The 21808-nt window shown below is 44.7% G+C and overlaps 1 protein-coding gene across 2 annotated transcripts in view; it reads right to left on the bottom strand.

The window, feature by feature from the left end:
- Positions 1 to 21808, bottom strand: part of PIWIL4 (piwi like RNA-mediated gene silencing 4) — a 214488-nt gene that overhangs the window by 54128 nt on the left and 138552 nt on the right. For both annotated transcript variants that reach the window (XM_069759169.1, XM_069759170.1), the window contains exons 14-17: positions 18543 to 18615; positions 12162 to 12362; positions 11978 to 12081; positions 11543 to 11613 (exon numbers count right to left, since the gene is read on the bottom strand). In XM_069759169.1, the coding sequence (XP_069615270.1) occupies positions 11543 to 11613; positions 11978 to 12081; positions 12162 to 12362; positions 18543 to 18615 (449 nt within the window). The remainder of the gene's footprint in view (positions 1 to 11542; positions 11614 to 11977; positions 12082 to 12161; positions 12363 to 18542; positions 18616 to 21808) is intronic.

Genomic DNA, 21808 nt, shown 5'->3' with positions numbered 1-21808 from the left:
CTTGTGTGCCAGTCCTAAGCGTGCCATCTCTCTCTCTCTCTCAGATAGTGGGCCATAGAAAGCCTATTTTTTTATTATTTTATTGGGTTTATAAATTTTCCCTGGAAAAAAAAAAAAAGTGGGAGATTAATATTGGCCTCTGGGCTTGTGTGCCAGTCCTGAGCGTGCCATCTCTCTCACAAATAGTGGGCCATAGAAAGCCTATTTATTTTTTTGGTTGATTTGGGTTCATAATTCTACCTGAAAAAATCAATCAATCAATCAGTGGGAGATTAATATTGGCCTTTGGGCTTGTGTGCCAGTCCTAAGCGTGCCATCTCTCTCTCTCAGATAGTGGGCCATAGAAAGCCTATTTATTATTATTTTTTTTATTGGGTTTATAAATTTTCCCTGGAAAAAAAAAAAATGGGAGATTAATATTGGCCTCTGGGCTTGTGTGCCAGTCCTGAGCGTGCCATCTCTCTCACAAATAGTGGGCCATAGAAAGCCTATTTATTTTTTTGGTTGATTTGGGTTCCTAATTCTACCTGAAAAAATCAATCAATCAATCAGTGGGAGAAAAATATTGGCCTCAGGGCTTGTGTGCCACTCCTTACTCCTGTGTGTGCCATCTCTCACTCAGTGGGCCATAGAAAGCCTATTAATTTTTTTGCTTGATTTGGGTTCTAAATTCTACCTGAAAAAATCATTAAATCAATCAGTGGGAGATTAATATTGGCCTCTGGGCTTGTGTGCCACTCCTGACTCCTGTGTGCGTCATCTGTCACTCAGTGGGCCCTAGAAAGCCTATTTTTTGTTTTATTTGTTTTCTAAATTCTCCCTGAAACAATCATTTTATTTTCTTTGGTTTCTAAATTATTCCTGAAAAAAATCATTTTTTTTGTATTTTTTTTTCTCTCAAGTCTCCCTGAAAAAAAAAAAAAAAAAAAAATCTGTGGGAGATTCATATTGCCCCTTCTGCTTGTGTGCCAGTCTTGACTCCTGGGTGTGCCATCTCTCTCTCTCTCCCCAATTGTGGGCCATAGAAAGCCTATTAATTTTTTTGCTTGATTTGGGTTCCAAAATCTACCAAAAAAAATCACTAAATCAATCAGTGGGAGATTAATATTGGCCTCTGGGCTTGTGTGCCACTCCTGACTCCTGTGTGCGTCATCTGTCACTCAGTGGGCCCTAGAAAGCCTATTTTTTGTTTTATTTGTTTTCTAAATTCTCCCTGAAACAACCATTTTATTTTCTTTGGTTTCTAAATTATTCCTGAAAAAAATCATTTTTTTTGTATTTTTTTTTCTCTCAAGTCTCCCTGAAAAAAAAAAAAAAAAAAAATCAGTGGGAGATTAATATTGCCCCTTCTGCTTGTGTGCCAGTCTTGACTCCTGGGTGTGCCATCTCTCTCTCTCTCCCCAATTGTGGGCCATAGAAAGCCTATTAATTTTTTTGCTTGATTTGGGTTCCAAAATCTACCAAAAAAAAATCACTAAATCAATCAGTGGGAGATTAATATTGGCCTCTGGGCTTGTGTGCCACTCCTGACTCCTGTGTGCGTCATCTGTCACTCAGTGGGCCCTAGAAAGCCTATTTTTTGTTTTATTTGTTTTCTAAATTCTCCCTGAAACAATCATTTTATTTTCTTTGGTTTCTAAATTATTCCTGAAAAAAATCATTTTTTTTGTATTTTTTTTTCTCTCAAGTCTCCCTGAAAAAAAAAAAAAAAAAAAAAAAATCTGTGGGAGATTCATATTGCCCCTTCTGCTTGTGTGCCAGTCTTGACTCCTGGGTGTGCCATCTCTCTCTCTCTCCCCAATTGTGGGCCATAGAAAGCCTATTAATTTTTTTGCTTGATTTGGGTTCCAAAATCTACCAAAAAAAATCACTAAATCAATCGGTGGGAGATTAATATTGGCCTCTGGGCTTGTGTGCCACTCCTGACTCCTGTGTGCGTCCTCTCTCACTCAGTGGGCCCTACAAAGCCTTTTTTTTTTTTTTTTTTCCTAAATTCTCCCTGAAACAATCATTTCATTTTATTTGTTTTATAAATTCTTCTGTAAAAAATAATTTTTTTTTAATTTTTTTTTTTTCTGAAGTCTCCCTTTTAAAAAAAACAAACACAAATCAGTGGGAGATAAATATTTACATTTGCGCTTCAGTGACAGTCCTGCGTGTGTGCCATCTCATTTGTTGCCAACAACAACAGAGTGTGTAACATTGTGGCTGATTTTCGTTGTGGTCTCACCCACCTGTAAAGGGGTAGCTAAATCATACTGAAGTTATAGCTCACCGTGTAAGTTGTGTGACAGCAACAAATACCGTTCGTTTGGTAACGTTTTTAAAACAATGAGGAAGTCTGGTGGAAGAGGTCGTGGCCGGGGGCGTTCATTGTCAGCTGGTAATGAGGGTAGTGGTAGTGGTGGAGCATCAGCTGGTCGTGGGAAAAAAAATATTGCACCTAAGTCTGGAGCTGTGGAGCCAGGTTCGTCGTCTGGCTACACAAGGCCTCGAACGCTCCCTTTTCTGGGAGTAGGAAAACCGCTTTTAAAGCCGGAGCAGCAAGAGCAAGTTTTGGCTTATCTTGCTGACTCAGCCTCTAGCTCTTTTGCCTCCTCTCGTGAAACTGGTAAATGTCAAAGCAGCGCGTCGTTAGTGGATGTTCACGGTCAGGGACAAGTCGTTTCCTTGTCCTCTTCAGCAAAAACAACAACAGAGAAGAATGCAGCAGGCGACACAACGGGTTACTCCATGGAGCTCTTTACACATACCGTCCCTGGCTTAGAAAGTGAAGCAGTTAACAGTCCATGCCCATTACAAGTTGAATCTGACATGGAGTGCACTGATGCACAGCCACAGCCAGACTACTATCCTGGTCCTTTGACTCAGACCACAACATTGCCCTCGCAGGGTGCTGATCAAGAATCAGACCCTGATGAGACTATGTTGCCCCATCACGAACGCTATACCACCGACCGACACGGTGACACAGACGAAGTTGCACACGAGCTACAAGAAGAGGTAATAGATGACCCAGTTCTTGACCCCGATTGGCAGCCATTGGGGGAACAGGGTGCAGGCGGCAGCAGTTCTGAAGCGGAGGAGGAGGGGCCACAGCAGGCATCAACATCGCAACAGGTTCCATCTGCCGGGCCCGTATCTTGCCCAAAACGCGTGGCAAAGCTAAAACCTGTTGGAGGACAGCGTGGCCATCCGGTTAAAGCTCAGTCTGCAATGCCTGAAAAGGTATCCGATGCTAGAAAGAGTGCAGTCTGGCATTTTTTTAAACAACATCCAATTGATCAGCGCAAAGTCATCTGTCAAAAATGTTCAACTACCTTAAGCAGAGGACAGAATCTGAAAAGTCTCAATATAAGTTGCATGCATAGACATTTAACCACCATGCATTTGCAAGCCTGGACTAACTACCAAACGTCCCTTAAGGTTGTAGCACCCTCGGCCAATGAAGCTAGTCAGCAACGCAACATCCCTTCCGGCAGTGTAGGGCCACCATTTTCCGCACCACCTGCAGTATCTGTGCAGGTTTCTTTGCCAGGCCAAAGCCGTCAGGGTCAGGGAATCACCAGTTTCGTAGTAGGAAACACTGCATCTAGGGCACCGGTGGCAACAATACCATCTCCCACCGTCTCTCAGTCTGCCATGTCCACCGGCACCCCCGCTAGTTCCACGATCTCCAGCTCTCCAGTCCAGCTCACCCTACATGAGACTATGGTTAGAAAAAGGAAGTACTTAGCCTCGCATCCGCGTACACAGGGTTTGAACGCACACATAGCTAGACTAATCTCGTTAGAGATGATGCCCTACCGGTTAGTTGAAAGCGAAGCTTTCAAAGCCCTGATGGACTACGCTGTACCACGCTACGAGCTACCCAGTCGACACTTTTTTTCCAGAAAAGCCATCCCAGCCCTCCACCAGCATGTTAAAGAGCGCATCGTCCATGCACTCAGGCAATCTGTGAGCACAAAGGTGCACCTGACAACAGATGCATGGACCAGTAGGCATGGCCAGGGACGTTACGTGTCCATCACGGCACACTGGGTAAATGTGGTGGATGCAGGGTCCACAGGGGACAGCAAGTTTGGGACAGTTCTGCCTAGCCCACGGTCTAGGAAACAATTGACTGTAGCCGTTCGCACCCCCTCCTCCTCCTCTTCGTCCTCCTGCAGAAGCGAGAGCTCGTCCACAGACCGCAGTCGCACAACCACTCCATCCGCAGCTGCCACTGTTGCACACCAGGTCTCCCATTATGGGGCAGCTACTGGCAAACGTCAGCAGGCTGTATTGGCTATGAAGTGTTTGGGCGACAACAGACACACCGCGGAAGTTCTGTCCGAGTTCTTGCAGAAAGAAACGCAGTCGTGGCTGGGCACTGTAGATCTTGAGGCAGGCAAGGTAGTGAGTGATAACGGAAGGAATTTCATGGCTGCCATCTCCCTTTCCCAACTGAAACACATTCCTTGCCTGGCTCACACCTTAAACCTGGTGGTGCAGTGCTTCCTGAAAAGTTATCCGGGGTTATCCGACCTGCTCCTCAAAGTGCGTGGACTTTGCTCACATATCCGCCGTTCGCCCGTACACTCCAGCCGTATGCAGACCTATCAGCGTTCTTTGAACCTTCCCCAGCATCGCCTAATCATAGACGTTGCAACAAGGTGGAACTCAACACTGCACATGCTTCAGAGACTGTGTGAACAGAGGCGGGCTGTTATGTTTTTGTGGGAGGATACACATACACGGGCAGGCAGTAGGATGGCAGACATGGAGTTGTCAGGTGTGCAGTGGTCGAAGATTCAAGACATGTGTCAAGTCCTTCAGTGTTTTGAGGAATGCACACGGCTGGTTAGTGCAGACAACGCCATAATAAGCATGAGCATCCCCCTAATGCGTCTGCTGATGCAAAGTTTGACGCACATAAAGGATCAGGCGTCTGCAGCTGAGGAAGAGGAAAGCCTTGATGACAGTCAGCCATTGTCTGGCCAGGGCAGTGTACAGGACGAGGTAGCGGGCGAAGAGGAGGAGGAGGACGAGGAGGATGATGGGGATGATTATATTTTTAATGAGGAAGCTTTTCCGGGGCCACTGGAAATTGGTGGCGCGGCAAGGCCGGGTTCTGGTTTTTTGAGGGACACAAGTGACGTTGATTTGCCTGAAACTGCCCCTCAACCAAGCACAACCGCAGATTTGAGAACTGGAACTTTGGCCCACATGGCGGATTATGCCTTACGTATCCTCAAAAGGGACACACGCATAACTAAAATTATGAATGATGACGATTACTGGTTGGCCTGCCTCCTTGATCCTCGCTATAAAGGCAAATTGCAAAATATAATGCCACATGAGAACTTGGAACTAATATTAGCAACCAAACAATCAACTCTTGTTGACCGTTTGATTCAGGCATTCCCTGCACACAGCGCCCGTGATCGTTCTCACACGAGCTGCAGGGGCCAGCAGACCAGAGGAGTTAGAGGGGCAGAAATCAGAAGTGGCGTTGGCCAGAGGGGTTTTCTGACCAGGTTGTGGAGTGATTTTGCTATGACCGCAGACAGGACAGGTACTGCAGCATCAATTCAAAGTGACAGGAGACAACATTTGTCCAGTATAGTTACAAACTATTTTTCATCCCTTATCGATGTTCTCCCTCAACCGTCATTCCCATTTGATTACTGGGCATCAAAATTAGACACCTGGCCAGAATTGGCAGAATATGCATTGCAGGAGCTTGCTTGCCCGGCAGCTAGTGTCCTATCAGAAAGAGTATTCAGTGCTGCAGGTTCAATACTAACAGAAAAAAGGACTCGTCTGGCTACCCAAAATGTAGATGATCTAACCTTCATTAAAATGAACCACAACTGGATTTCGAAATCTTTTGCCCCACCTTGCCCGGCTGACACCTAGCTTTCCTATGAAAAGGTCTTGCCTGTGGACTATTCTGAATGCCTTTTCCAATCTCGTAATTTTCTGCACCTGATTGTCCAGCATACGACATGTTTACACCTCACTAAATGGCCAAACTCCCCACACGGGGCCGTGGTATCGACACTTGGCGACAGCACCCGTGAGAGTGCAGTTTGTCTGAAGAGGTGGGTGAGCCCGCTTTTGGTCGACGGCACTGCCACTGGGTCCCTCCTAGTACAATAAAGTGTCTCTGGCGGTGGTGGTGCGCACCCAACGTCAGACACACCGTTGTAATATGAGGGGCCCTGGGCCTGTACCGCCGGCCACAAGACAGTTTCCCCCCACCCCAGCTCAAACAGTGCTCTACCACTTGCAAAATTATCTCACAGCTCCACCAATGTTTAGTCTATGCGCTGACATCCTTCAATGCCTGCCACTGACAATACCATTGTATTGACATTTTTGTTATGTTAGGCCTTCGATGCCTGTCTGTGGTCACTCCTTCCACTAGGCCTCCACTGACCACACCACTGCTGCCCGTGTACCCCTGGAACCAATTTAAAATTGCCTACAGCCATGTGTTATTATTTTAGGCCTTCGATGCCTGTCTGCGGTCACTCCTTCCACTAGGCCTCCACTGACCACACCACTGCTGCCCGTGTACCCCTGGAACCAATTTAAAATTGCCTACAGCCAGCCCAATTTTTTTATTTTAGGCCTTCGATGCCTGTCTGCGGTCCATTCTTTCAACTACTACTACACTGACCAGGGCACTGCTGCCCGTGTACCCCTGGAACCAATTTAAAATTGCCTACAGCCATGTGTTATTATTTTAGGCCTTCGATGCCTGTCTGCGGTCACTCCTTCCACTAGGCCTCCACTGACCACACCACTGCTGCCCGTGTACCCCTGGAACCAATTTAAAATTGCCTACAGCCATGTGTTATTATTTTAGGCCTTCGATGCCTGTCTGCTGTGACTCCTTCCACTAGGCCTCCTCTGACCACACCACTGCTGCCCGTGTACCCCTGGAACCAATTTAAAATTGCCTACAGCCATGTGTTATTATTTTAGGCCTTCGATGCCTGTCTGCGGTCACTCCTTCCACTAGGCCTCCACTGACCACACCACTGCTGCCCGTGTACCCCTGGAACCAATTTAAAATTGCCTACAGCCATGTGTTATTATTTTAGGCCTTCGATGCCTGTCTGCGGTCACTCCTTCCACTAGGCCTCCACTGACCACACCACTGCTGCCCGTGTACCCCTGGAACCAATTTAAAATTGCCTACAGCCATGTGTTATTATTTTAGGCCTTCGATGCCTGTCTGCGGTCCATTCTTTCAACTACTACTACACTGACCAGGGCACTGCTGCCCGTGTACCCCTGGAACCAATTTAAAATTGCCTACAGCCATGTGTTATTATTTTAGGCCTTCGATGCCTGTCTGTGGTCACTCCTTCCACTAGGCCTCCACTGACCACACCACTGCTGCCCGTGTACCCCTGGAACCAATTTAAAATTGCCTACAGCCATGTGTTATTATTTTAGGCCTTCGATGCCTGTCTGTGGTCACTCCTTCCACTAGGCCTCCACTGACCACACCACTGCTGCCCGTGTACCCCTGGAACCAACTTAAAATTGCCTACAGCCAGCCCAATTTTTTTATTTTAGGCCTTCGATGCCTGTCTGCGGTCCATTCTTTCAACTACTACTACACTGACCACACCACTGCTGCCCGTGTACCCCTGGAACCAATTTTAAATTGCCTACAGCCATGTGTTATTATTTTAGGCCTTCGATGCCTGTCTGCGGTCACTCCTTCCACTAGGCCTCCACTGATCACACCACTGCTGCCCGTGTACCCCTGTAACCAACATCAGAAAATATAAAAATAAGTATTTTGCTTATAAAAAAGAAAATACTGGAGAGATATCAAATGCAGACATTTTAACATTAAAAACAAACACACAACTAAAATCTGGTACAGTACTAAAAATGGCCACCAGCTACAATTACTTTCTCCTGCAAGTAGTTAACTGAAAGGTTTTTTAAATTGAAAACACAGATATGGCATCCACCGAGTGTTGTCCTGTCGCGTCTTCTTTATATTATTGCCGAGAAGATGCAAAACAATGAAAATAATAAAATCATTAATTACCAAAATAATAGAGAAAGTCAACACCACATTGCAAATAAACATTCATTCCAAATAAAAAAGCAGGGCGCGTCCGAGGGTGAGTATATACCTAATAAGAATATAATCACCCTCGGACGCGCAATGCTTATTTCCAACAGCCTTCCTTCCTAAGAATCAGCCCTTCCGTGGTGTAGAGAGACGTTGTGTTCCACTCCAAGGTGTTCCCCAGGTTGCCTTTCCTGAGCTTCGATCTTCCGGCTCTCGTTTAGTAGTTCTTGGAAACTACACTGCATTAGGCCTACAAATTGGGTATGGGGTGGAGAGAGATGGTGTGTTCCACTCCAAGGTGTTCCCCAGGTTGCCTTTCCTGAGCTTCGATCTTCCGGCTCTCGTTTAGTAGTTGTTGGAAACTACACTGCATTAGGCCTCCAAATTGGCTATGGGGTGGAGAGAGATGGTGTGTTCCACTGTAGAGAGATGGTGTGTTACACTCCAAGGTGTTCCCCAGGTTTCCTTGCCATTGCTTCGGTCTTCCGACTCTCGTTTAGTAGTTGTAGAAAAGTACACTGCATTAGGCCTACAAAATGGGTATGGGGTGGAGAGAGATGGTGTGTTACACTCCAAGGTGTTCCCCAGGTTGCCTTTCCTGAGCTTCTATCTTCAGGCTCTCATTAAATTGTGGTTAAATGGAACAACTGCATTTGGCGTACTAGTTGGTTTGGGGCCTACTATCGGTGTCTGCCACTCCTTGCTGTTCTCCTGGTTTCCTGTCCTGAAATTCCATTTTCAGGCTCTCGTTAAGTAGTTGTTAATGTTAGACTGCATTTGGCCTACTAGTTGGGTTGGGGCCTACTATCGGTGTCTGCCACTCCTTGCTGTTCTCCTCCACTGAACAAAGCTGTGCCGCCTGTTTACTACGGTTGCCAATTTTGAACTGCATTTCGACTACTTACTGATTTGGCCCTACTCTCTGTGTCAGCCTCTCATTCCAGTTGTCCTCCACTGCAATGCCCCCTGGTTATTCCTGTGTTACCAATTTTGAACTGCATTTAGCCCACTTTATTCTTTGGGCCTATATCTGTGTTTCCACTTCATCGTGCCCATTGCCCAGCCAGTGATAGATGAGTCTGCTGGTACATTGACCCATAACGCAACATTCCCCGTGCACGCTACACAACAACATTGTGACCCTGCTGAAAGTCAGGTTGCTCTTCCCGCATACCATACCACCTTACACGGGGACAAAGAGGAAGGTGCAGATGAAAGTGCAGGTTCCTTCATCAGGTGGGGGGAGGAATACTAGTTGGCGACGTCACTGGCACAGGGCCTCTCATAGTACGCAAAAGTGTTGCTGCCGGTGGGAGGCGCCCCCGCCGTGCAAACACACCGCTGTACTTTGAGGGGCCCTGTGCCAGTGCCAATGCCAACAAGTGGGCCCCCCCTGCTTGCTCAGGATCACAGCACTTGCAAAGTTGAAATACTTACCTCTCCCTGCTCCACTGCCGTGATGTGGTCCAGATTTCCTGGGCCCACTAATTACTTGAACCAGCCCTACCCCACACAACTTTAGCCAAATGACCCCCAATTTAAAATGCCTTCCAATTATTATAAGGTAAATTACGCTTGACAAGCTTCATTAAGAAGAATGGATGGTTTTGACATTAAAATGGGCACTCTAGGTGTTTTCCTGGCCCCCACTCACTGCCGACTATGCTGCCCCATTGACTTGCTTTGGGTTTCGTGTTTCGGTCGATCCCGACTTTACGTCATAATCGGCCGATTTCACTCGACCCGACTTTTGAGATAGTCGGGTTTCGCGAAACCCGGCTCGACTCTAAAAAGGTCAAGATCGCTCAACTCTACTCACAGGCTTTCTCTATGGGAGGGTTGGAGGAGCAGGACTCACATGTTTTCTCTATGGGAAGGTTGGAGGAGCAGGACTCACATGTTCTCTCTATGGGAGCGTTGGAGGAGCAGGACTCACAGGTTTTCTCTATGGGAGGGGTGGAGGAGCAGGACTCACATTTTCTCTCTATGGGAGGGTTGGAGGAGCAGGACTCACATCTTCTCTCTATGGGAGGGTTGGAGGAGCAGGACTCACATGTTTTCTCTATGGGAGGGTTGGAGGAGCAGGATTCATATTTTCTCTCTATGGGAGGGTTGGAGGAGCAGGACTCACATTTTCTCGCTATGGGAGGGTTGGAGGAGCAGGACTCACAGGTTTTCTCTATGGGAGGGTTGGAGGAGCAGGACTCACATCTCTCTAAGGGAGGGTTGGAGGAGCAGGACTCACATTTTCTCGCTATGGGAGGGTTGGAGGAGCAGGACTCACAGGTTTTCTCTATGGGAGGGTTGGAGGAGCAGGACTCACATCTCTCTAAGGGAGGGTTGGAGGAGCAGGACTCACATTTTCTCGCTATGGGAGGGTTGGAGGAGCAGGACTCACAGGCTTTCGCCGTTGTAGTAGGTAAAGAGTGGTTAACATACATGAATCAAGTGTTAGAAAACGATAAATCCCCAAGCCCCGTGCCTCCCTCTCTATCCTGTTGCCCTCGGGTAGGAGACTTGCCAGATCTACTTTGAACCGTTATAATAGATGAAATGTGGATTACATCCGCGCTGCTGCGACAAATAATAGAGGTTATCTCTGTGTGGAAACTTCCTGAAGAAGAAGCCATGAGCTTCGAAACGCGTTGAATAAACCACCCGAACATCTTACAAGTATATCTGGATCTATTATTTGTCGCAGCAGCGCGGATGTAATCCACATTTCATCTATTATAACGGTTCTGAGAGGTCGCAGCGCCGACCTGTGGATCTGCAGCAGCTGACAAACTACACGCTTGTACTGTGTACCACCAGGTGAGCAGTTCTCTCACAATTGATCAGAAACAATCCTGGGGATAAGACCCTATTTGCGCTTTTTTTGTCTCCTATCTTTCAATACTAGATCTACTTTGAAGGAACACTAAACCTAGAAAAACTTTCTGACGGTAATTGTTAATCTGCAAATTATTTGCAGCTTATAAACAAATAGTCTTGTTGGAATCTTGCAACAAATTCATGGGTCATTTTCCTCTCGGTCTTCTCCATTTTTCAAATGACTGAAGTCAGAGCAGTGGGGGGAGGCTCCTGCTGCAGCTGGTTACATTAAAACCAAAGACAAGTCTGATCTCAAATTTGTGAAAATAAGGCAGAGGTGGTTGCTTTCCTACAACAAAGGTGAAAAACTGTGGGAAAAAACCACAACCATCTTGTCATTCCAGAATCGTCTTCCCTGGCTTTATCGGAGCATTAGTTATAATTAACCAGAATGTGCCTGTAGTAGAATCTCTGTGTTTGTGGGGCCTGTACCCGTCTCCGCACACAGAAGACATTATGCAAATGAATTGTAAACATGTTTTTGCTGTCTATTTTTCTGTCTGATATTTCAAGTCTGATTAATACAAAGCGAGAGCGATCTGCCAATCTGAGCAGCCCCGGGACCGGCGGCTAAATTACCTTTCATGCACATTTTCAAGCAATCAGCAAAATCTGTTGATGTTTTCTGAATTATACACTGCGAAAACCATCTGCAAAAGAAAAAAAAAAAGGAAAAGATAAAACGGGAGGAAATTTCGCAAACTTCTCGAAGTAAGCATCGGCATAACCTGTGATAATAAAAAGGCCCGAAGTGCAGAAAACAACAAACTGGCAAAAATATTGATATTCTGCCAACTACCAAAATTTAAGATTAAGAAAAAAAAAGTAAAGTTTTGTACTGCACAAGTTAAAAAACAAAGTTTTTGGCACTTATAAGCAAGTGCATTACCTGTACTTAAAGGGGTTGTCCCATAAAGGATATCTGTCCACAGGATAGGTGCAAAATGTATGATCACTGTGGGGGAAGGGGGTCACCATCGTGCTTTATTGAGTGGTTCTATGGTACATACTTACTTGGTCATTCGTGCGTTTGTGCTGGCCACAAAGCCCACGACTGACTGAAGCTTATTGATGGCGTCTTTGTTGACATTGATCCCGATCACCATAAGAGATTTGAGCTGCGGGGACATAAGCGGCATTTAGTGACGATCACACAGTAACGTCCTCTCGCTGCGGGGAAGGGAGGTTAGAAACTCACGGGAATCTCCACGGCCCACAGTTCTCCTCCGGTTTTACAGATGATCTGCATGGCGATTTTGCTGGCGATGCTCATTAGCATGTTCTGCCGGTTCAGAGTATGGCTCTTTACACACTGGCTTGGAACCGGCTTCTCCAGGGTGAGATACTTCTTTATGGAGTCGTAGTTGTCTTTCGATTGGGAGGGCAGAATGCATAACACCTGCAGGGAATAAAAGGGGAGCGAACATACAAATATCCTTCTCACAAGGAGGGGTGTTACACCTGTACGGAGTTACACGATCTTGAAGGTGATAACAGAAAAATCAAGCGGCAAAAAAATGTTGGAAATTCTGGGGAGGAGACTCAGACTAGAGAACCGAGTAAGGAGGCGTAAGTTCCCAGGGAAAGCCCACTGAGCTCTGAACTTGGAGCTGCACAAGCAGAGAACAGATGCTTAGAAGCTCCATAGTGTGTACACAGAAAATCCCATTAATCACATAGTACACACTGAGCTCTGAACTTGGAGCTGCACAAGCAGAGAACAGATGCTTAGAAGCTCCATAGTGTGTACACAGAAAATCCCATTAATCACATAGTACACACTGAGCTCTGAACTTGGAGCTGCACAAGCAGAGAACAGATGCTTAGAAGCTCCATAGTGTGTACACAGAAAATCCCATTAATCACATAGTACACACTGAGCTCTGAACTTGGAGCTGCACAAGCAGAGAACAGATGCTTAGGAGCTCCATACTGTGTACACAAAAATCTAATTAATCACACAGTACACTGAGCTCCTAAGCTTACGCAAGTGGAGGAAACTTTTATCATTGGTTATCAGATGGTTTATGTCTGGTAAAGTATCTACAGAGCCTGGCTGGAGGCTTCAAATATACTTAGATCAGTGTTCCCCAAGTTTGGTCCTCAAGAGCCACCAACAGGTCATGTTTTCAGGATTTCCTTAGTATTGCACAGGTCAGTGAATGCTTGCCTGTCCAGATGATGCAATTATCACCTGTGCAATACTAAGGAAATCCTGAAAACATGACCTGTTGGTGGCTCTTGAGGACCAAACTTGGGGAACACTGACTTAGATGGTTGAAGATCGATTTATTAAAGGGACGTGAATATCAGAAAATGATCGAGTGTTTAAATCAGACTTTGCACTATGTATTTTTGGGCATTTTTTTCTCTCTTATTTAAAAATAAAGCTAGTAATCTTACATTTTTCACACTGGCCACTGCAGATTTTTTTTTATACTTATACTACCTGTCTTTTTAGCATGAGATTTCCTTTTAATCTTGGGCAGGATTACTATACACGGCTGATAACACATAATCCACCAATCATAATAGGTGATATCGCAGCTCACCTCCTCTCCCTCCTATCACAATGATCTTTGCACACGCTCATGAGATGCTTCAATACAAAAGATCTGCTCATTGTGGCTAATGTACATGTGCATTTTCTGAAACAACACGAAGTTAGAGTCTATAAAAGACAGTGTGAAATTTCCATTTATTATTTATCTTTGAAATGCATGTTGTGATATATATATATACCTATATAATTTAATTTAATTTTATATATATATATATATATATATATGTTAGAAAATTGTCCACAAACAAGAGCTAACACAAAAATCTGTTTTAATCAACAGATGATTTTCCGATTTTCTCTGCATGAAAGCGAAACAATCAATTTCATCATGCAAATGAGCTGGCACGTGCTCAGAGGGTGGTCCTAGTCTTGGCAAGACGCTAAAAATCATTTTTTTTTTTATAAACAGTGGAGATTCACTTGAAGGCACCCTGACCGGCGATAATATATAAACCGTAGCATACACAGCATCTGCCGTGCTCAAGAAGCCGACACGATGATGGCTACTCATGAATATTCGCCTCATAAACTGGGTGCCGCCATCGTTTCAACAACCGAAGCGCGCAAGATGAAACCCGGAATTAATTCCTCTGTAATTAAACCTTTGTGGATTTATTACTTAAAACATTGACATTCAGAAAGACAGGAGTTTGGATTCCGACTGTTCGTCTAATTATGCCGCATTAGCGCGGCGTTGTTATGAGAGGGCCGCCAAGCTGATTTATCCTCTTCTTAATCAGTGCCTCTTTTGTAATGATGCCGACAATGAAAATTGTTTTTTCTTTTCTTTCTTAAATGGCGTTCCTTTCGCCTTTGGATTAATATGCAGAAGATTATCTGCCAGGATATTATTACGTATTGCTATGAAGCAGCTATAATCATCCGGAACAAAACATACATACATCTCACTGTCTTCACTAAGGAAGTGTTTTCTAATCTAAACCAGGCTAATGGATTGTTAGAAAGCCAAAGGAAGATACATAAAGATGAAAGGTGCCAACACTTCCGTGCTGCTTAAAGGAACAAAGAACCTAGAATTTTCACAGCACAGTATGTGAAATCTCTGCTTGTGCATTTCTTGAGAGTCTTCTCTGGGGGCGTGCGCTTTCACTCCTCTTTCTCAGACGCTACCAATCACATCTCAGAATCTGATGTAGCAGTGTATCACTCTCAGACAATTCTGAGCTGTGATTGGCAGAGAAGACGCCCCCAGAGAAGACTCTGAAGAAACAGCCAGTTGGACTGCAAGCAGAGATTTCACATAGTGCACTGCAGAAGAATCAAATGTGAATAACTCTGCAATGGAGTGACATAGAATAAAACAGAAAAAAAGCAGCAGAACCAGTGGTGCTCAAGGATATTTAAAGGGTATTTAACTCATTTTTTGAGCAATTGACAGGTCCTCTTTAGGGGTGAGAAAAGGGTATAGAAAGCCAAGCACCAGAAATTGATTCTTTCACTAAATCTAGAAAAGAGATAATTTTTTTCCCCTCCATTTTCAGCTACAGACCACCTTAGGGGATGGAGCTTCACTACTGACCTATATAGTAAAATAAATAAATATAGAGCTGGATTCATTTTACCAGGTCTGTGTTACAGCAATAAATAGAAAAATCAAAGTTGCTCTCTCCTTCCAAAACATTTTTAGAGGAGTTTTTTTAATTTTTTTTGCAGGCGTGGATGCACTTAAAATAAAGAACTGCGGTATATTCAACTCCCAGTGTCCCAGTGTCTTCAAGGTAGGCTGCTCCGGAGTTCAGCGCTAGCTTCGGAAGGGATGCTAGCTCTACTGAGAAGTCAAAAGGGCTGGGTCACCCAGTGATTGGCTGCAGCGGTCAACTGACTAAATGAAAGCGTAATCAGAGAAATATCATTCCATTGACTTCTAAATGGAGCAGGCATTGCTCACAAAAGAGCTGGATCCGGAGGAAGGAAGGTGCTTTTTTGTTACATAGTGGACATTGCAAATGTATAAACAGTGTGAAACTTGGTGTTTCAAAAAAAAGGGATATGGCCTGAAATTACATCGTAGGCCGTAGCATAAATTTAGGAGAAACATTTCTAAAACACGCTATTAACACAACTTACTATTTCCTTCTCTATTTTTTTTTTCTCCTGAAATCCTACATAAGGGTTAAAAATAAAAAGTGATATATTTTCATGAGATATATTTTTTAGTACTTTTTGTGTTTTATGTAAATATTTTATTATTCTAACCCTAACCTTAGCCCTAACCTCACCCTTACTAGTTAGGGTTAGAAAAATAGCATAAATAAGTAACATTTATTGGAATGTGCCTGCTCTTATTTATATTTTACAGGGGACGTTTTTTTTCACATTGGAACAATTCTACCAGAAGGTTTCAGTCTCCTCTCACAAAATCACGAGGGAAAGGATAGGCGTGAGTTGGAGGAAAGCATAGCCCAGCTTCTTCCTGTCTTTTCACAGGATTCCTCCATACCTGGCTGTCAGTCACCAGTTGGGTCAGCGCTATCAGTAGCGTGATCTTATACCGACGCCTTGCCATAAAAAAAGGCGATGCTGTAGAATGAGGTCCGTTAAGGACCACCGTTAAAAGGCGTTGTGATGGTCATTCGGGAGTTAATGAAATAGAACTCGCTGGTAGAATGTCTGCTTTCCATCAGAATGCTTCTGCACGGACAGATAAAGTTGTCTTCTCGCTGTGTCTCGCATGTAGACCCGCGTCTCTTTCAGACACTAAGCACTCCGACATAAAAGCGGTATCTTTCAAGCCCGAGACTGGATACCGGGGACTGACTCTTATGTTTGCACGGAGCTGAGATAGCGCTTCCCCAAGGGAATCTCTTATCCTCTGCATACAATCGCAATTAAACAAATCACTGTGAGCAGAGAGGACACCCAGCTCATTTAATTGCTATGAGCGGCGCGGAGAACGTGTTACCTACTCATCAGGAATTTTAATAAGGATTTAATAGAACGTGATATGTTATCGTGGTGGCAGACGAAAGCCTCATATATATATATATACCAGGAACGGCATCCGGGACCAAAAGTAATCACAGTACCTACAAGAGGGAAAGTTCAGTTTAAACCCACAACCACATCAGCCCGTCTCTGACCACCAAACACTCTTCTGTATTTTTCTTTGAATTATTCACAAAATATTATCCTAAATCCATTCATACAATACCAGTACAGGAATGGAAAGAGTTAATTGTCCCTGTGCACAGTCTCGATCGCTGCTCCATTCATTCCTAGCAGAGTGGCCGAATTCTGCATTTGGCTTTCCGGCGGCCCCAAGCACACTGGAGCTCCGCTCTGCCGATTGGTGCTGATCACGTGGGGCGGACTCCCTCCTGAGGATAGCTTTCCACCGGGCAACCCCTTGAAATGATAACATTCAGGTTGCCTGCCACTGTTTATGAGGAGTTTACAACATACAGATTTTTTAATGAGCTCAATGAGAGCTGAATAAATCCTTAAAAGGGTTCTGTACCCTGGGAGAATGTACCTTCTGGCTCAGACGGAAGGTCACCGCTGCAGCCAATCAATGGTAGAAAGTTTTCTGTGCGAGTGCGCTGGACTCTTGGGCAATAAAGAACAATTTTATTTTTTATAAAGAAGCACTTTAAATTGTTATTTAGAAAGGATTAGAGGATACAATTGTTACAGGATGCGCTTCTTGAAATACTCATTGTACTTTAAGACAACTTGATCTCACTTAAGGTACCTTCACACATAACGATATCGTTAACGATATCGTTGCTTTTTGTGACGTAGCAACGATATCGTTAAGGATATCGTTCTGTGTGACAGCGACCAACGATCAGGCCCCTGCTGGGAGATCGTTGGTTGCTGAGGAAAGTCCAGAACTTTATTTTGTCGCTGGATCTCCCGCTGACATCGCTGGATCGGCGTGTGTGACACCGATCCAGCGATGTCTTCACTGGTAACCAGGGTAAATATCGGGTTACTAAGCGCAGGGCCGCGCTTAGTAACCCGATGTTTACCCTGGTTACCATCGTAAAAGTAAAAAAACAAACACTACATACTTACCTACCGCTGTCTGTCCCCGGCGCTCTGCTTCTCTGCACTCCTCCTGCACTGGCTGTGAGCGCCGGTCAGCCGGAAAGCAGAGCGGTGACGTCACCGCTCTGCTTTCCGGCCGCTGTGCTCACAGTCAGTGCAGGAAGCAAAACGCCGAGGACAGACAGCGAAGGTAAGTATGTACTGGTTTTTTTTTTTACTTTTATGATGGTAACCAGGGTAAACATCGGGTTACTAAGCGCGGCCCTGCGCTTAGTAACCCGATGTTTACCCTGGTTACTGGCATCGCTGGTCGCTGGAGAGCGGTCTGTGTGACAGCTCTCCAGCGACCAAACAGCGACGCTGCAGCGATCGACATCGTTGTCGGTATCGCTGCAGCGTCGCTTAGTGTGACGGTACCTTTAGACTGACATTAACAATGAGGCGGGCTTTCAGTTTAGGGCATGCAAGCCACTGGACAATGTCAGGAACAAAATGTATGCTGGGAAATAAAGGAAAGGAAGATCCAGCACCTGTAGTGCTGGCAAAATGCTAACAAAAAGGAACCTTCCACTTAATAGGAATGTGTTGTGAGTTACAGATCATGAGGGGAACTAGACAATTTTTTTTTTTTTAGAAAGTAAGATGCAGCACCTGTAGTGCTGGCACAATGCTCACAAAAATGATCCATCCATTTAACAGGAATGGATAAGCAAGTTACAGAGCCTGAGGTTGAACTATACATTTTTCAGAAAGGAAGATCCAGCACCTGTAGTGCTGGTACAACGCTGACAAAAAAGGAACCTTCGGCTTAATAGAAATGGATAACGAGTTACAAAGCCTGAGTGGAACTACACAATTTTTTTCACAGAAAGGAAGATACAGCACCTGTAGTGCTGGCAAAATGCTCACAATAAGGAAAAAAAAGAAAAAGAAACATTCAAGTTAACAGGAATGAAGAGTTACAGAGCATAACTACAATTTTCCTTCATAAAATCTAGCACGTACCAGCTGAAGATCTGGATTCACATTGTGCTGCAGTGCACGCAGGAATGAAGCGGAGCTGTCATCTACTTGTAATCTGGAAGACAAAAATATATCATGTGATATAAAGAAATCTTTTCCTTTTACCTACAAGAACATGCAGCTATTACAGCGACCATCCTGCATGTGTTGTGGCTGCCTAACAGGTGTGGGGCCTCAGATCTAAGCATGCTCAGATAAGACTTTATCCAAGACCGTTCGCTCATTGCTAACAGGGGGTTATTTAGTTTGGAAAAACGAATGCTTAGGGGTGATCTTATTACAGTGTACAGATATGTGAAGGGACGGTACACAGATCTGTATAAGAATCTTTTTACATCTATGCCAGCAACAAAAATAAGTGGGCATCCTCTACATCTAGTGGATAGAAGGTGTAGCAATCATCACAGGCAGCGATTCTTTAAAGCATAAGCACTGATACTATGGATTCTTTACTGTACGAGCAGTGAAACCATGGATTTTTTACTACACAAGCACTGAGACTATGGTTTCTTTACCATATATGCTCGTGAGACTATGGATTCTTTACTGTAATAGCACAGTGACAATGGATTATCTACTGTACGAGCACAGACACTATGAATCATTTACTCTATGAGCACAGACCATGGTTTCTTTATTGTATGAGAGCTGAAATTATGGATTTTTTACAATACGGGCAGTGAGACTATGGATTCTTTACTGTACAAGCAGTGAGACTATGGATTCTTTACTGTACAAGCAGTGAGACTATGGATTCTTTACTGTACAAGCAGTGAGACTGGATTCTTTACTGTACAAGCAGTGAGACTATGGATTCTTTACAATGCGGACAGTGAGACTATGGATTCTTTACAATACGGGCAGTGAGACTATGGATTCTTTACAATACGGGTAGTGAGACTATGGATTCTTTACTATACGGACAGTGAGACTCTGGATTCTTTACAATACGGGCAGTGAGACTATGGATTCTTTACTGGAAGAGCAGTGAGACTATGGATTCTTTACAATACGGGCAGTGAGACTACGGATTCTTTACTATATGGGCAGTGAGACTATGGATTCTTTACTATACGGACAGTGAGACTATGGATTCTTTACTGGAAGAGCAGTGAGACTCTGGATTCTTTACAATACGGGCAGTGAGACTATGGATTCTTTACTATACGGACAGTGAGACTATGGATTCTTTACTGGAAGAGCAGTGAGACTATGGATTCTTTACAATACGGGCAGTGAGACTCTGGATTCTTTACAATACGGGCAGTGAGACTATGGATTCTTTACTGGAAGAGCAGTGAGACTGTGGATTCTTTACTGTACGAGCAATGAGACTATGGATTCTTTACTGTAATAGCACAGTGACAATGGATTCTCTACTGTACGTGCACAGACACTATGAATTATTTACTCTTTACCTAATTTACTTTATTTAATATTTACTGTAGGAGAGCTGAAACTATTGATTCTTTACAATACGGGCAGTGAAACCATTGCTGGAATTATAGTCTTCAGCGGTGCTGCTCCCCTGTGTCAGGTTCATGATCTTTGCCTCTGTGACCTGGACTCTGTCAGACTTGACATAGATAATCCCGAAGGCGTCAACAAACGACTGTTCTGAGGCTTGTGAGGGACACAGAAAATGCCCAAGTCTGAGGGCCCACTCGCAGAAGGAACATGATTATTGCCACCCTCAGAAACTCATCCCCTGAAGACCGGGGTTGTAAGGTAAAAAATAGTCTACAACTATCCCTGAATACCCTAAACTGGCTTTCTTCCACGAAAATTTATCAGTAAGTGCCACTACTGGTTCGGGAGAGATTAACTGCACTTCAGAAGTCATAGCTACAGTTGGTAGCAGAGAAATATGCGAAGAAAACAGACCCTGCAGCTGGGACTGTGAAGATTCTAGCTTCTGGTGCTCTCTGGCCAGATCTTGGACCATTTGTGTCAGATTCGACACCTTATCGCACAGTGTACGAACTGGATCCATTGGTGGGGAAAAAAAGCTACATGGCCAATTGTAATGTGAGGCTAATTACTACTCACAGACAAACCGTGAGGATGGGAAGTCAAACGTTCCAGGGTCAGACACCAAGAGAGTATGTCATCAACTGAAGGAGAAAAGCAAAGGCGTAGTCAGGTCACGGTCCGAGGTCAGAATAACAGGAAGATAGCGGATCAGAACAAAGGGGCTAGGCAAACAGATGGTCAGAACGTGGTCTAAAGCCAGGCAGCAATAGATCAACAAAGAGAGCACAGGAATACAAGGCAAACATGCACCACAGAGCAAATGCTACGACTGGCAGAGATTTGGGTCTGACCACTTACCTAAGTAGCTGGGTAATCAGTTAGAATAGGAAACACCTGAAGAAAGCTCAGCACCTCCCAGTCTTATACTGGACAGCTGAACTGTCTATCAAAATACTGATAGCTCACCACACTGCACTAGATTGGACGACTGAGCTGTCACTCACTGCGTCCAAGTCAGACTGAGTGGAAGAATCTTGACACACTGAGTTTGTTTGTAGTCTGTTACCACGGAGACACAAAGGTCTGCATAGGAGATTCTATTTTGGAAGTCAAGAGCAGACAGAAGGGAAGTGCCTGGAGTAATGGGAATGCTGTGGCAGGTAATAGAGGCCAATGTTCCCTGCAAACTGTGCACTCTCCTCGATGCACGTCGGGGAAATTTTAACAATATAATTGCTGCTACCGATTCCGAGAGCCCAATCTGAACGGAGTGGCGACCAGACAAACGCAGCTCCACTGGTACTCCCACCGATCTGCAGAGCCCCATATGCCTGGTCTGAGCACCACCACTCCATTATATTTTTATGGAACTGCCATAGAAAGTTGAGCGCCGCTATCTCCTGCTGTCACTTACAGAATAAATGGAGCGGTGGTGCACATACATGTTCGTTCACCGCTCCATTCAGACAGACAATTAAGAGCACCATTTTTGGGGATCGTTGGGTTGCTAGGAATAAGTTATCCACTACTACTAGGAATGACCCTTTAAGATGCAGCAATGCGCATCAAAATTTTGCTAGAGGTCGGGTAAAGTTAGACAAGTGTCTTATGAGGCAGCAAATTCATTATCCAGCGCAAGTCATTGAGAACTTTCTGCTGTCTATATATGAGAGATTAGTAAACCTGCTCCAGGGTGGCAGGGACTGCAGCTGTCATCAGGACACTGGGGCTATTACTGGGGCAACTGGTCTGTTAGTGAGGCACTGTGGCTGTTA

Source organism: Ranitomeya imitator, chromosome 3, assembly GCF_032444005.1.
Source record: "Ranitomeya imitator isolate aRanImi1 chromosome 3, aRanImi1.pri, whole genome shotgun sequence".
NCBI classification, from domain to species: domain Eukaryota; kingdom Metazoa; phylum Chordata; class Amphibia; order Anura; family Dendrobatidae; genus Ranitomeya; species Ranitomeya imitator.
The sequence above is the reverse complement of the archived record's forward strand: the minus strand, read 5'-3'. Positions and strand labels throughout refer to the sequence as shown.